Raw genomic sequence first — 16,178 nt, 5'->3', positions numbered from 1 at the left:
GATGAGAAACACTTGTGAGCCCACTGTGATTCTGGTTTAGTCCGACAGGACATACTCTTAGTCATATTTTCAGAAGTCATGAATAAAAATGAAAAAGCACAGCTTTATTTATTTATTTTAGTAAAAATGTTTGTTTTTTTAAATTTTAAAAAAAATTATGCATCAGAAAAGGCCTTTCAAACATCACCAAAAGTAGCCAAAAATGAATTTTCCTAAAGAATACAAAGTTCCTTGATTTTCTTCCATAAAGTGTCTCAGAACACAAGACTTACAAGTTTCATGTTATTTTTATGAATACCTGATGGTTTCATAACTTTACTGACTCAAAGCTGCATCTTCATATTTTTATGGTCTTAAAAGACGTTTCAGCCTTGGAACAGGCCAAAAATGAATTTTCCTAAAGAATAATTAGTTCCTTGATTTTCTTCAAGAAAGTCTCTCAGAACACAAGACTTACAAGTTTCATGACATTTTTATGAATATGACTTTACTGACTCAAAGCTCCATCTCCAAAGTGTCTGTAAGTAGCAATATTGCTTTATATTACAACATGATTATGAATTTAAGCACATTAATCTGCACATCAATACTGTAATGATAGATTTCAATGAATTGGTCCTATAAACATTATATTGTTTTGATGTAAACATCGAAATGTTTGTTCATTGTACCAAAAGTGCTGATTTTCATAGTGGTCAAAGTTGTTGGTCTCCATGTCGGTGCGTCAGCCAGTTGGTGGTCAGAGGTTTAAAGAGCAAGAGTTGAGCAGGATGGTCACTCTGAATACATTTCATCCACATAATTACAGATTGTACTTCACAGGAAGCAGAACGACTGAGAACATGGTGCAGCCCACATTTGCTGTTGTTAGCCTAGCATTAAGACTGGAAGCCTGGCTCTGTTCAAAGTTCCAGAATACAAATAATGACATTTATTTGTTTAATCTGTACACTTACATACATGTATAAACATCACTTTGAGGTTGCACTTCTTATAGTCCAGGTTGTGGTCTCCCTACACACAAGATGGCTATGGAAACTTCTGGAAGGCTTCAGGAAACTGAACACAGTCACTGCATCAGGCCAGCTTCATTAGTCCCATTGAAACGGAAGTCAGAGCATCTTTAGCTTCTGTACCGTGATGTTTTACAAAGAGAAACGTCACAGATGTGCACATAGCAGAGTTTAAAATCAAATCCTTTGCATTTAATTGGAACTCTAAAAAGTGGGCGGGCTTGGAGTTTAGAGGACTGGTTCTCCACACACAGAGGACGATCATCTACTGCTGGCTGTAAATCTGCAACGTTTCTCTTGAATGAATCAGACCACATCCACAACGTTTTTTGCATACTGATATCCAAACGCACATCACTGGAGGGAGCTGCTCACTTTGGTGTTCGTAGGTTTCACTTGGGACGTTAGCTTTAATGTTAGCTTGCCAACATGTGCTTATGGCGTTCACCTGTCACAACCAAACCACTGACATCAAGTGCCTCAGTGGCAGGACGGTCAGGTGACATGCTGGTCTGTCATTGGCTGAGAGTCAGAGGCAGCTGCCACACCAGCAGTGTGTTGTCAGTGGAGGCCGAGCAGGGCCCTGGTGAGGACGTCTGTCCTATCCACCGGTGTCCTCTGCCACCGGAGAAGACGGCTGTTGAGGTGACTTTGTTGCACCTGACCTGCCCCTCCTTCCCCCACTCCACGGGCCGCCCTCTTAGCCACACATCAGGGTCCTCGCACACTTCATAGATGGAGAATCCCTGGCTGTGCACCAGGGATTCTGGGGGGGGCCTGTGGGTCCCCTGTGCGGGCTGGACTGACAGCAGCTTCCCAGGCAGCTGGCAGGTGGAGTGGAGGCGATACTGCAGCAAGAGACGCTTGGGCTTCTCCTCCCTTGGTGGAGGAGCTGCTGAGTCCTGCGGGAGGCTGCTCTGCTCCCACCTGTGCCCCTCTTCACCTCCTCCCTCATCACCTTTACCTCCCTCTGCTTCTCTGTTGGCACCCTCCTCGCTGCTGTTGAGGATGGAGTCCCGTTTGAGCAAGTCGGAGGCCAAGGCGCTGGAGGTGGACACCAGGAGGTCCACCGGACCGCAGTGGGCATTCAGAGACGTCATCCCCTTACCTGAGGGTAGGGCATAAATTAATCCACGGTGTCTCAAGCAGGTGTGTATGTGTGGAAAAGCATTTCAAGGGGACATAAAGTACAAAAAAAAAGTTTAAAAGGCACAATGAGAAGGATATTCCTAAAAAACTATGTATAGACTGATAATAATAATCTCTTCTGACACACTAGAAGTGTGTGGTGGTGACCTTGTCCGGTCTAGATTTTCTTATTTGACTTTTACCAGCAGGAGGAAGGGCCAACTCTGAATGTTGCGTTTACAATGGGACGAATCCTACTCAATGTGCCTTTAATATCAAACTCCTCACTGAGACCCGTGGGAGAGTATTCAGGAGACAAATCCAGAGAATGTATCTCAGTGCACACACATCACGATGTTGCCTTGATGAGCACAAAGGGCTTCAGGTTATCCCGTGAAATATATGTCGATTTTTGAGCTTCTCAAAATGTTACTTAACTCAATCCCAACTTGTCAATAACTGACGGCCGGTCAGTCCGTCAGTTAAAACCGCTCTTTTCAAAACCCATATTGATAGTATAGTATATTGAGCAAGACACAAAGGGAGGTGAATGAGTGAAAAAAACAAAAATAACTTTTGTCGTGTTGGTATCCCACTTAATAAAATAAATAAAATAACTGTTGACCAGGCTGCAACCTCCAGGTTAGGGTTAGGACCTAACCGGGCTACAAGGTGATTGACAGGTCTCGTATACGGAGACGCATACGGCGTCTCCAAATACGGAGACTTCTGTTCATTGGCTGAAAAACATAGTGACTGCCGCGTTCCAGGAGGAGCGACGGCGAAATTGCCAAACTTGAGGCTTCAAAATGGTATCCACTAACCAACGGGTGACCTCACGATGACTCTGTCCACTTCTTATGTACAGTCTGTTAGTGTGGTTAGTCCCTTGAGTCACGCATGTTGTTGGTGACGTGACCCCTTCAAGTAAATTTAATGTCAACGGGGCTCTTTTGTTGCTTAAATCTAACTTATTGTGAATATAGAAGTTTATTTTTACACTATTCATAAAACGAGTGGATGAAATACACATCCAGAACTGATGCTGGGAGGTTAGTGGTGTAACAACCATCACGGTGTGAAATATAGTTTTTAGTAAAATATGCGATCAGGGCATCAGAAATGATGCTTCCTATTCGCCGACCCTGATAATGTTACTCTGTGAACAACAAATCTGTGTTTATATTGACAGAAGGAGAACTAGTAACGTTAGCAGCACCGCTAACGGCTAATGAACGAAGGTTCCATTCAGTTCCATTATGATGTTCAGTGAAAAATGATTATGCCTTCATGCTGCAGAGATGTATGTGGACACAAGCTTTAGTCACAGAGAACATGCTGCCATTAGGAGAGCTCTGACCTGTGATCTTGGGGATACCCTCCAGTGTGGGCACAGGGAAGGTGACAATGATGCCTTGGCTGGTCCCCACCCACAGCAGGCCCTGGCAGATCAGCAAGCTGGAGACACACACCTGACCTGGTGTACAAAAAGACATGACCATCATTAGGTTTAACAGTCCATCTCCAAGCCCACTCTGAGTACCTTCAACAATACAAAGACGCTCTCATCTCAGCCCGGACCACCTACTACTCACACCTCATACACGCTGGCTCCTCCAACCCAAAGGCTCTCTTCTCAACAATAAACAAGCTTCTCAAACCCACAACACCTCCAAATCCTTTACAGTCGACAAGTGCAACTTTTTCGTTTCATTTTTCAATACAAAAATGTATATAATTTACAGCAACCTGAAGACCTCACCCTCCCTTTCCATCTCTCCACCCGCCCTCCCCATATTCACCTCTTAGCCCCTTTCACAGTTCTCCCCTGTGTCCCCTTTTGAGCTCTCTTCATTCACAACCTTCGACACCATCAACCACAACATCCTTCTCTCCCGCCTCGAATCGTCCCTCAACATCACCGGAACTGCTCTCTCCTGGCTCAAATCATATCTAACAAACAGACAACAATTCATCAGCATCAACAACTGCACCTCCTCCACTGCTCCTCTGTCTCAGGGCGTCCCCCAGGGTTCGGTGCTTGGTCCTCTTCTGTTCATCCTCTACCTGCTCCCTCTTGGTAACATCATACGTCATCACGGTCTCCTTTTCCACTGCTACGCTGATGATGTCCAGCTCTACATCTCCACAAAAGCCATTACCACTACTACTCACTCCACTCTGACCAACTGCCTCACTGACATTAAATCATGGATGCAAACCAACTTTCTCAAACTCAACTGTGATAAATCGGATATGATCATCATCGGCCCCAAATCTCTCACCAAAACCAGTCACAACTTCTGCCTCACCATTGACAACTCCACTCTGTCTCCCTCCCCTCACATCCGCAACCTCGGAGTCATGTTTGACAGCAACCTCTCATTTGAACATCACATCAAACAAATCACCAGAACCTCCTTCCACCTAAAAAACATTGCCCGTCTCCGCCCATCACTTTCCTCATCTGCTGCTGAAACTTTAATCCACGCCTTCATCACCTCCAGAATGGACTATTGCAATAGTATTCTTTATGGCACATCTTCCAAAATCCTAAACAAACTCCAATACATCCAGAACTCTGCTGCTCGCCTGCTCACCCACTACTGCTCCCGTGATCACATCACCCCTGTTCTCCAGAGCCTTCACTGGCTCCCCGTCCCACAACGGATCCAATACAAAATCCTTCTCCTCACTCACAAAGCCCTCCATAATCAGGCCCCCTCCTACCTGACCGACCTGCCCCACCACCACACTCCATCAGGTCCCCTCCTACCTGACCGACCTGCCCCACCACCACACTCCATCAGGCCCCCTCCTACCTGACCGACCTGCCCCACCACCACACTCCATCAGGCCCCCTCCTACCTCACCGACCTGCTCCACCACCACACTCCATCAGGCCCCCTCCTACCTCACGACCTGCTCCACCACCACACTCCATCCCGTCGGCTCCGCTCCTCTGATGATCTCCTGTCCGTCCCACATAGGACCAAGCACCGGACGTGGGGTGACAGACCTTCTCTATATCTGCCCCCTCCCTCTGGAACTCTCTCCCCAAACTCATCCGAGACTGCACTGATCTTTCCTTATTCAAATCGCAAATCAAAACCCACCTGTTCAGAACTGCTTTTAATGTGTGATTAAGTGTTTATTTTTTATTAGGGTCCGACCGACTCAGAAAGTCCCTATTTGTTTTACCTGTATTTTAGTTATTCTTATTTATTTATTTTTAGCAGGTTATAATTATGTGAAGTGTCTTTGAGTATTATGAAAAGCGCTATATAAATTCAATGCATTATTATTATTAGGGTCCTTGTGACGACTTCGTCGTAGAGGAACCTATTGTTTTTCGTGGAATTATTCTTATTTTCCTCTCCCTGGAAACTCCTTTTTAGGGCCTTTGTCATATCCCAAACGTTCTTAAATTTCACATGCATATCAGGCCTGGCGAAAAATTTGATAATTTGGAGTTCTCGCATTTGCGTACAAATAGTTTACTCTATAGCGCCCCCTTGAGTTGGAAAAGTCCAGCCCTTTTACACCCAATGGCCGATTGACTTGAAATTTGGTACACATGTCCACTTGGACCTGCTCTACAATGGTTACCATAAAATGCGCCTAATTAGATTTTCCCGTGTGTTTTCTATGTGTTCTAGAGACCTTAGCCATGAAAAGTTATCAAAGGATTTAAAAAATATAAAACTATGTGCGTAGGGGCCTCTTTCAAAGAAACGCCATTTGCCATGAAAATGTAAGTTGTTATAACTCGGCCATACATAATCTAATCTGCTCCACATTTCTCATAGGCCATGACATACTGACCCTGAAGACATCTATATGATAATTTTGAATTCAAGTCATAGCGCCACCTAGTGGCAACAGTAGGCTACATGTTTTCTACTTTCATACCCTTCTCCTCACAGATTAATCAGATCCCTCTCAGAATGTGTCAGAATAGACTTAAGACCTTGATAATGCTTCACTGTGAATATTGTATGGACTCGTTAAAGGGCGGTGAGGTCTGATCCTTCGCCGTGACCGAATAAACCAATGTAACATGCTCGAAACGTAACTAAACTTAGCACACACATTTAAAGTCAAAGATGTAGTTACCTGATACGATGTTAATGCTTCAGAATGGCAATATGGCTCGATAGCGCCCCCTACAAACATTAATTTAAGCAGCCCCGGCGCTACGCTTCACCTACATTAATGAAACTTGGTAGGCATATGTAAACGGTACCGGAAGTCAGTTTGTGTGATTTTTCCATTAATTCTTGTGTCTTTCTTGCCACTATACATTACTGAACTCCTGATGAAGGGAATTGATCAGATCCCCTTCAAATGTATTATGTTGATGCATGTTGTCTCGGGCCATACGGTGGATACAGCAAGTGGTGGACTGTTTGCAGTACAGTATAATTTCCAGCATCGCTCCGTGCAGGAAAAAACGTCTAACTCACAGACGCTTACTCCGACGGTCGCAGACATTCCCGGGCCGCTTGAGCCGGCGTCCGGCCAGTACCCCCGACGTGGAGGAGGAACGAGGACCCGCACATCGCTGCTTGCAGCTTTAATTATTATTATTATTACTGCTCCCACAACAGGGATAGAGTCCACATTCACAGCGGTCTAGCCCTGATCCAAGACACACATAGTACGCGTCAAAGTTCTGGATTGCCATCTCCCAGAACCATTTTTGTCATTTAATCTCCTTAGTGATTTATAAATGGGGGATAATGTCATCTGCTGGGTGCAAAGTAAAAAAACAATATTTACACTAACAAGTGCAATGAATACAAAGTATCTCAAATCAGAACCCTCCTCATCCACTAACTGCACTAAGCCTTATATACATTTTGGCTACTGGTGACATCACTGAGGGCTCTGCTGCTGAGCTTCAATGCAGTCAGCAAATAGCACCTCGTTACCGTTATTAGCTTGAGATTTCAAACATCTGTGTGGTTTTCTTACTAATAAAGCTTTTACAGGAAGTGATCTGAGCACGGCACGATGCTCTCTGTATATCCATCTGGTCTAGCCTTGCCTGGTGTCAGATGGGCGGTGTGGGTGGAGATGTTGACTTCCTGTAGTGGTTCCAGGGTCTCAGTGTGAAACAGGTGAATGGAGGAGCCCTGGGTGAAGGCCATCCAAACCCCCCCGCCTGAACGAATCATGTGGCTCACACTGCAGCCGGCATCAGAATGGGCTGTGAAGCTCTACAGTAGAGAGGCAGAGAGAGGGTCACAGGCTGCAGGTCACCGGTAACTCATGCTCAAATATGACATGTATCTATGGAATCATATATGTGTCTTTTGGGGAAAACATGATTTTGGAAGTACATGAATAATGTTTAGGTTTATAGTTAGGACTGGCTCAGGTTTATAATTATGGCTGGTTCAGGTTTATAGTTAGGAATGGTTCAGTTCTATTTTATCCTTCCTGACCGCCAGAGGCGGTGCTTTAGCACTGGATATCTTCCGTCTCGCACACAGTAGCCGAGTGCTCTCGCTTAGGCTTACTGCTAGGACACGAGTAATCACAGTTACCGTACTAGTGAAGAGTGTCCTCGCTCCCCTTTTACTAGACGGATTGTTTTCGACCTGTTCCACAGGACCCGGACCACAGTAGCCAAGTACTCTCGCTTAGGCTCACTGCGAAGAGATGAGTAATCACGGCTGCCAGACTAGTGAGGAGTGTTCTCGCTCCCTCTCACTGATCGTTCCCCACCTCCTCTATAGCAGTCAGCATAGCAACCCCGCTCGGACTGACTTTAAGAGTCAACACAGATTACGGGAGCAGGGTCCCTCCAGAGTCAGGGCTATGTTTAGCTCTGCCGGCTGTGGGACCCGTATGGCAGCATCCTCCGTGCTGTCCCAGTCGAGCATGGGGAGCTGTTTGGCTCGGCTGCTCTTCAGGTGCTTCAGCGAACTGAGCAAACTGGTCAGACCAGGCAGCAATTCTTCGCAGGGACATGCCCGCACCCCGCAGACCCGGGTCTCCATGTCGGCCCCCAAGGGCCATTTTCAGCCCCAGCTCGCCACAACAGCCACCACTGGCCTCAGTGCCCTCAACGCGACGCTACCTGCTGGCCCCGTAGAGTTTTTTCTCAAACCCGCGAACTAACAGTCGCCCACGCACGCCCTTTAGGGGCAGGGGGGCCAGGAATTTAAGTCTCTAGGCCGGCCGTCGGTTATTTCTCCCAGCAGCATATCAGCTACTGGGCAGCTCATGCTCCAGACCCTTGGGTGGTTTCCACCCTTACCCAGGGCTACAAGCTCCAATTCCGACGCCGGCCCCCGGCCTTCAGCCGGGTCAAGGTGACCACCATCGTCGACCCGGCAAAAGCCCTAGCCTTGAGCCAGGAACTAGCCGTGCTCCTGGCCAAAGGCGCAATCGAGGTGGTGGACCCTGTGACACAGCCCAGGGGGTCCAATTCTACCAATTCTACTCAACCTACTTCCTCTTAAGGAAGAAAGAAGGCGGACTGCGCCCAGTACTAGATCTCAGGGGACTCAACAAGTTCCTGAAGGTCTTACCGTTTCATATGCTCAGCACAGCAGAGCTCCTTCGTGCCATCTCTAGAGGAGACTGGTCACGTCTGTCGACTTGAAGGATGCATATTTACATGTGGCTATTGTGCCTCATCACAGACAGTTCCTTTGTTTCGCCTTCCAAGGCCGTTAATGTCAGTTCAGGTTGCTTCCATTCGGACTCTCCCTCTCCCACGAGTATTCACAAGGTGTGTTGCTGCCGCCCTTTCCCCCTGCAATTACAGGGCATAAAGATACTACCGTACTTGTACGTGCTCTCTGAGCCGTTCTCAGAGCATAACCTTCATCGGTGTAGCTCTGGTTTCAGCCACTATGATGGCCTCTCTGTCGCGCCAGTGTGTGGACGACATCCTCCTCAATCATTCCCTCTTCCGAGGGGGCAGGAGGTTGCCCTACATCCTCTTTCTTCGCCTATTGGGCAAATTGACAGCTGCCTCAGCTGTTGTTCCCTTGGGCTTGCTGTCACTACGCCCCTTGCAGAGATGGCTGAACAGCCTTTGTCTGGATGCCAGGTGCCACAGGCACAGGATGGTAGAGGTGTCACAGCAGTGCCTTCTGGCTCTATCACCATGGAGGGAGAGGGCATACATGTCGGGGGGGTGTCCCCATGGGCGTGATCCCATCCCGGCGGAAGTCATCACGACAGACGCCTGCCTCTCAGGCACCTAGCAGGAAAACATGTACTTGTTCGGTCGGACAACACCCCGTCCGTATTTCACATAAACCATCAGGGGGGCACCAGGTTCGCAAAGCTGCTACGGGCAGCTTGTGCCCTTCTGACTTGAGTGGCCCCTCGCCTGACAAGCCTTTGGGTGATGTGTCTACCAGGGGGACGGAACCAGGTCGCAGATTCCCTCTCCCATCACAAGCCCGGGGGAGTGGCAGCTTCACCCAGAGGTGGTGCACAGCATCTGGGGTTTCTTTGGCAGGGCCAAGGTAGATCTCTTTGCCTCAGAGATGTCAACCCACTGCCCCCACTGGTTCTCCCTGATGGAGAGGACCAGTCCTCTAGGTCAAGATGCCCTGGCCCACACTTCTTTATGCTTTCCCTCCATTTCCCCTGATCTTGCCAACGCTTCTCAGGGTCCTTCAACAGGGCCACAGTCTTTTGCTGGTGGCCCCGTTGTGGCCAGCCAGGACTTGGTTTTCCCTGCTGCGCAGACTCTGCCGCGGGACGCCATGGCGCCTCCCCGACAGGAGGGACCTCTTATCACAGCTAGAGGGACGGATCTGGCATCCCGACCCCAGCTGCCTTCGTCTGTGGGTCTGGCCGTTGCAGGGCCCGATCGGCTGCTGAGCGGCTGCACAGAACTAGTCAGGAAGAATATTCTAAATGCCATCTACCCGTCTACAGTACGATGGAGGCTGTTTTCATGGGTCTGCACCAGGTCACAACGAGGACCCGGTGCCTGTTATACTTGAGTTTCTGCAGTCCCTCCTAGATAAGGGCTGGTCTCCCTCTACCTTGAGGGTGTATGTAGCTGCTATCTCATGGCAGCAATCGACAATGACAGGTTGGTGTCCCTCCTCTTAAAAAGGGGTTCAGCGACTGCGTCCCCCAAGCACCCCAAGGTCTCCTCCATGGGACCTGTCCGTGGTACTTGACACCCTATGCTCGCCTCCTTTCAAACCACTGGCGGAGGGAGAGCTGAGATGGTTGTCGGCAAAGACCGTCTCTTCTCCTTGCCATCACTTCGGCAAAGCGAGTAGGCGAACTGCACTCCCTCTCGGTGAGTGAATCTGTCTCAGGTGGAACTCGGATGGTACGTGTCACACTATGGCCTAATGCAGCGTTTTCTCCCTAAAGTGCTGGCACGCTCGTATCTCAACCAGCCTGTCCGGCTGCACAATTTGACCCTCCGTTGGGGGAGGAGAGGTAGATTCCTCTACTTGATCCATACGAGGTAGGCTCCTTGGGTTTCCTCGTGACTCTGTTGTCCATAGGGTCCATTGGACCTGGCGGTGTCTGATGCCTGATGAGCCGGCCTCCCACGATGGCCCTGCTGATGCGCTGCCCCCCCCCCTCTTCTCTACCTCCTTCTGTTTCATGGATTGGAGTTCCATTCATACATTGTCATATTCATGTAATGTGTTTATGTAACTTTGTAAATGCTGTTCATTCTGTACACATGACATCTATTGCATCTATTCAATTCAATTCAGTTTATTTTGTATAGCCCAATATCACAAATTTGCCTCAGAGGGCTTTACAATCTGTACACATACGACATCCCTGTCCCAGGACCTCACATCGGATGAGGAAAAACTCCCCAAGAATAACCTTTGACAGGGAACAAAGGGAAGAAACCTTCAGGAGAGCAACAGAGGAGGATCCCTCTACCCGGATGGACAGATGCAATAGATGTCTGCCTCCCGGACTGAAAGTGGAAGCTGGTTCCATAAAAGAGGAGCTTGATAACTGAAGGGTCTGGCTCCCATCCTACTCTTTAGGACTCTAGGAACCACAAGTAGCCCCGCATTTAGTGAGTGCAGCTCTCTAGTGGGGCAATATGGTACTACAAGCTCCATAAGATATGATGGTGCATCACCAATCAAGGCTTTGTAGGTGAGAAGAAGAATTTTAAATGTGATTCTTGATTTTACAGGGAGCCAGTGCAGAGCAGCTAATACAGGAGTAATGTGATCTCTTTTCTTAGTTTTTGTGAGTACACGAGCTGCAGCATTCTGGATCAACTGGAGGGATTTAAGAGACTTATTAGAGCAGCCTGATAATAAGGAGTTGCAGTAATCTAGTCTGGAAGTAACAAACACATGAACCAGCTTTTCTGCATCTTTTTGAGACAAGATGTGCCTGATTTTTGAAATGTTACGTAGATGAAAAAATGCAATCCTTGAGATTTGCTTAACGTGGAGTTAAAGGACAAGTCTCGGTCAAAGATAACGCCGAGATTCTTTACAGTGGTGTTGGATGCCAGGGAAATGCCATCTACAGAAAACACATCACCAGATAATTGATCTCTGAGGTGTTCAGGGCCCAGTAAAATAACTTCAGTTTTGTCTGAGTTTAACATCAGGAAGTTGCAGGTCATCCATGTTTTTATGTCTTGAAGACATTCTTGAATTTTAGCGAGCTGGTTGGTCTCCTCTGGTTTGATCGATAAATATAATTGAGTATCGTCTGCATAGCAATGAAAGTTTATGCAGTGTTTCCTGATAATATTGCCAAAAGGAAGCATATAAGGTAAATAAAATTGGTCCAAGCACAGAACCTTGTGGAACTCCGTGATTAATGTTGGTGGTCATTGAGGCTTTATCGTCTACAAATACAAATTGAGATCGATCTGATAAATCTGTCCATCCGGGGAGAGGGATCCTCCTCTGTTGCTCTCCTGAAGGTTTCTTCCCTTTTTTCCCTGTCAAAGGTTATTTTTGGGGAGTTTTTCCTGATCCGATGTGAGGTCAAAGGTCAGGGATGTCGTATGTGTACAGATTGTAAAGCCCTCTGAGCCAAATTTGTAATTTGTGATATTGGGCTATACAAAATAACCTGAATTGAATTGAATTGTTGATATAAGGAGCAGGGTCAGGTTTATAGTTAGGGCTGGTTCAGGTTTATAGTTAGGACTGGTTCAGGTTTATAGTTAGGACTGGTTCAGGTTTATAGTTAGGACTGGTTCAGGTTTATTGTTAGGGCTGGTTCAAGTTTATGGTTAGGGCTGGTTCAGGTTTATAGTTAGGGCTGGTTCAGGTTTATAGTTAGGACTGGTTCAGGTTTATAGTTAGGACTGGTTCAGGTTTATTGTTAGGACTGGTTCAGGTTTATAGTTAGGACTGGTTCAGGTTTATTGTTAGGGCTGGTTCAAGTTTATGGTTAGGGCTGGTTCAGGTTTATAGTTAGGGCTGGTTCAGGTTTATAGTTAGGGCTGGTTCAGGTTTATGGTTAGGGCTGGTTCAAGTTTATGGTTAGGGCTGGTTCAGGTGTATGGTTAGGGCTGGTTCAGGTTTATAGTTAGGGCTGGTTCAGGTCTATAGTTAGGACTGGTTCAGGTTTGCTCTTTCACACCCATTCATACACTTTTATACACCATTGCTACGGGAGCAATCAAACCACTAATCCTCTGATTGAAGGACAACCCTGCTCACCACTGTCACATATGTCCCAGTAATGCACATTACTACCTTTGCTTCTTCTCTGGAGTCTTTGAGCGTTCTCTCCTTACAGGTTTACATAGATAGATAGATCTTAACCCTGGTCCTGCCTTCTGCCTCCTACTATGGCCTTGCCACTATCATAATTATTTTTAGTCCCATTGCAATTAAATGGCAAATGTACTTGTATAGATCTTTTCTAGTCTTCCGACCACTCAAACTCAACACTACATGACATCATTCACCCATTCACACACTGATGGGAGGGGCTAAGGTTCCACCTGCACATCAGCAGTAACTAACATTCACACACTGTAGAACAACTACGGGAGACATTTTGTGGTTAAGTGTCTTCTTGCCCAATGACACATCGACATGGGCTAGCGGAGCCGGGGATCAAACCACCTGACCCTGCTCACCACTGAGACACAGTCGCCCCACAATGTAGCCAAGTGGTATTTAGATAACTGTGAACTAACACTATTAGAGTATGCTTGTTTTCCATGGTCAGTGCTAACAGAGACAATAATAGTACAGCCAGTCACTTGTAAACAACTGTTTGGTTCAGATCATGAAATCTTGAAAACTTGTGGCAATATTCCTTTTAAATATGATCTAATCCATTGTACATTGTACTCTCAATGGCAATAATAATTAATTAATCATTGAGTCCAGGTGCAGGTCCTGGTTCTTGTGCCAAATTGGAAGAAAATCCCTCCAGTCTTTCTTGAGACATCGCATAAACAAGAACGGGACTTCCGGACATTTGGAACCCCGGAAGTACGAGCTTGCCAGCTGGTGAAAGCCAACCCAAGATTCACTCTCCTCCCTCTCTAGAAACTGCACAACACCAGACCCCCCTATTGGATGGCCATGTCTGGCCCATGTATTTGAAACATGAGCCAGACATGGCCTTTTGGATGCCTGCTTACAATCTGACACCTGGTTGCTAATTTCTTACTGAGGTTGATGCCCATAAATGTCCCCAATAAAGTTAAATGAGAACATCCATGCAAAGGGCAGGGTCTCTGTAGAGACTGATACCACCACACACTTATACTGGGTCAGAAGAGATGATGGAGAAGATTATGTCTATATCAGTCTATACGTTGTTTTTTATGAAAATCCTACTCATTGTGCCTTTAAGCTAATTCCTTTTTCAGCTGCTGTGAAAAATGAGGACAGCAGTACTGCGCTGTAAGCAGAGATGATTTTCTGGAGCATGTTATTTGATTCCTTACCAACATCATTCAGTTTACACCATCTGGAGTGGACTGGAGTGGCAGTGAAATAGTGGGATGCAAAATTGCCCAAAGATTGCCTATGTAAGCCAATCACACGACGCATAACTTATTTTAGCCCAGGAACCACACGCGCGTTACTCATTTAAACTTCCTAAACAACAAAAACAACAACTAATCCAACCCTTTTGATTTCACATATTTGATACAACTCTCCACCGGTTGCTGATACCCGTGTGTGGAGGCTGGATCCCTGGATGACGTTGACTCGGCTGGCACAGCTGGCCCATACGGCGTCTTCAAATGTCAGCAGACTGCAGACTGGCTCAGAGCCCACAGACACCAGCCTGCACGAGTCCACGTCCCACAGTCTCTCTGCGGGGAAGAATGGTCCATGGTTTAACACACACTGCACTGTAACACCGTGAATGTGGACCTGTTTTTTTCACTCTGAAATCCAAACCAGCATGACGCCAGTGATGGAAGGGTTCTTCAGTGAGAACTCACCGCCAGCCCTTCTGTGGTAAACAGCCACTTTGCCATCGGCCAGTCCAGCGAAGAGGAAAGACGGCGAGTGCTTAATACAGAGGACGGGGCAGCCATCAGGGTTCACCAAGGTCGACAGGCAATGAACAGCGGTGTCCACGCTGCTGTACACACAGATGCTGACAACACAAGGAGACACATTACATTGAAAAGTACAATACCTCACATCAAATGAAGGACAAATTCACAGGAAAAGTTCAACACCTGAGACTGTCAAATGGATATCAACTTCATGTGTATGTAGCATCAAGGTCAGAGCTTGAGTCAGGACGTGGTTAGCCTAACTGGAAGCAGGGGGAAACAGCTGGCCTGGCTCTGTCCAATGTTCAAAAGCAACAGGTTGTAGGTCCACTAAAGAACATGTTGTATTTGTTTAGTGTGTCACTGGACCAGATGAAAGGACATACGTTTGTGTCTGAGATGCTATGAGCTGCTGAAAATGACTGACCTGCCGTCCTGCAGGCCAACACAGATGATGTTTCCTCTCTGGGCTGCAGACTGGGCCTTCTCAGCCTCCCTTTCCTCTGTGCTGGGACATGGCTCCTTCACATACTCCAGACAGAGGACCGGGGCCCTGAGCGGGACGGTCTTGACCAGACGAGGAGTGGCTCGGTTCAGCGAGAAGATCTCCACTTGATGGTTGAAGCCGCTTCCTCCACCTGCAACCTGAGCTCCATTAGAGACAAAGAGCTTATTTCAGTAAATCAATGACAATGGCACATACTCAGAAACAAATACACCTCAAGAATAAATTAAACATCATGAATAAATGTCTTTTTTTTTAAATGATACAAGCCTTTGATAAGGTGTACTTTGGTATCCAAGAAGAGTACAACACTATATGTGAGCGAATACTGGCCATGGGTAAGAAGGTGTTGTTGTTATGAGAATACATTTGTGAATGCTTTTTGTAGAAGTTACTCAAATATATGGCAGGAATATATATTTATATATTGCCCCACTAGAGAGCTGCGCTCACTAAATGCGGGGCTACTTGTGGTTCCTAGAGTCTTAAAAAGTAGGATGGGAGCAAGAGCCTTCAGTTATCAAGCTCCTCTTTTATGGAACCAGCTTCCACTTTTCATTTAAGAGTAATAATAATAATAATAATAATAATAATAATACATTGAATTTATATAGCGCTTTTCAAAACACACAAAGACGCTTTACATAAGGCATAGACATACAAAACTAAACTAAAATAGAAAGACAAAGAGCAAACAAACAAACAGAACATTTCAGGTAAAAAAAAAAGAAAACTTGAGAAGCTCTGAGGAATGAGTCATATAAAATTGCCATTGTCATATGATTGTCATATTCATGTAATGTGTTTATGTAACTTTGTAAATGCTGTTCATTCTGTACACATGACATCTATTCTTCTGTCCATCCGGGGAGAGGGATCCTCCTCTGTTGCTCTCCTGAAGGTTTCTTCCCTTTTTTCCTTGTCAAAGGTTATTTTTGGGGAGTTTTTCCTGATTCGATGTGAGGTCCTGGGACAGGGATGTCGTACGTGTACAGATTGTAAAGCCCTCTGAGCTAAATTTGTAATTTGTGATATTGGGCTATACAAAATAAACTGA

At 46.4% G+C, this 16,178-nt stretch overlaps 1 protein-coding gene across 3 annotated transcripts in view; it reads right to left on the bottom strand.

Annotated features, from left to right (window-relative positions):
* Positions 1 to 901: 901 nt before the first annotated feature.
* The window catches only part of LOC117733230 (rho guanine nucleotide exchange factor 10-like protein), a 50,384-nt gene continuing 35,107 nt past the window's right edge, over positions 902 to 16,178 (bottom strand). For all 3 annotated transcript variants that reach the window (XM_034536704.1, XM_034536703.1, XM_034536705.1), the window contains 6 exons: positions 15,044 to 15,261; positions 14,557 to 14,714; positions 14,282 to 14,424; positions 7,192 to 7,363; positions 3,502 to 3,618; positions 902 to 2,121 (listed from right to left, as the gene is read on the bottom strand). In XM_034536704.1, coding sequence (XP_034392595.1) covers positions 1,529 to 2,121; positions 3,502 to 3,618; positions 7,192 to 7,363; positions 14,282 to 14,424; positions 14,557 to 14,714; positions 15,044 to 15,261 — 1,401 coding nt within the window. In that variant the 3' untranslated portion in view covers positions 902 to 1,528. The remainder of the gene's footprint in view (positions 2,122 to 3,501; positions 3,619 to 7,191; positions 7,364 to 14,281; positions 14,425 to 14,556; positions 14,715 to 15,043; positions 15,262 to 16,178) is intronic.

Source organism: Cyclopterus lumpus, chromosome 7, assembly GCF_009769545.1.
Source record: "Cyclopterus lumpus isolate fCycLum1 chromosome 7, fCycLum1.pri, whole genome shotgun sequence".
In the NCBI taxonomy this organism is placed as follows: Eukaryota; Metazoa; Chordata; class Actinopteri; order Perciformes; family Cyclopteridae; genus Cyclopterus; species Cyclopterus lumpus.
Note: the sequence above shows the minus strand (reverse complement) of the source record. Positions and strands in the feature narration are given on the sequence as shown.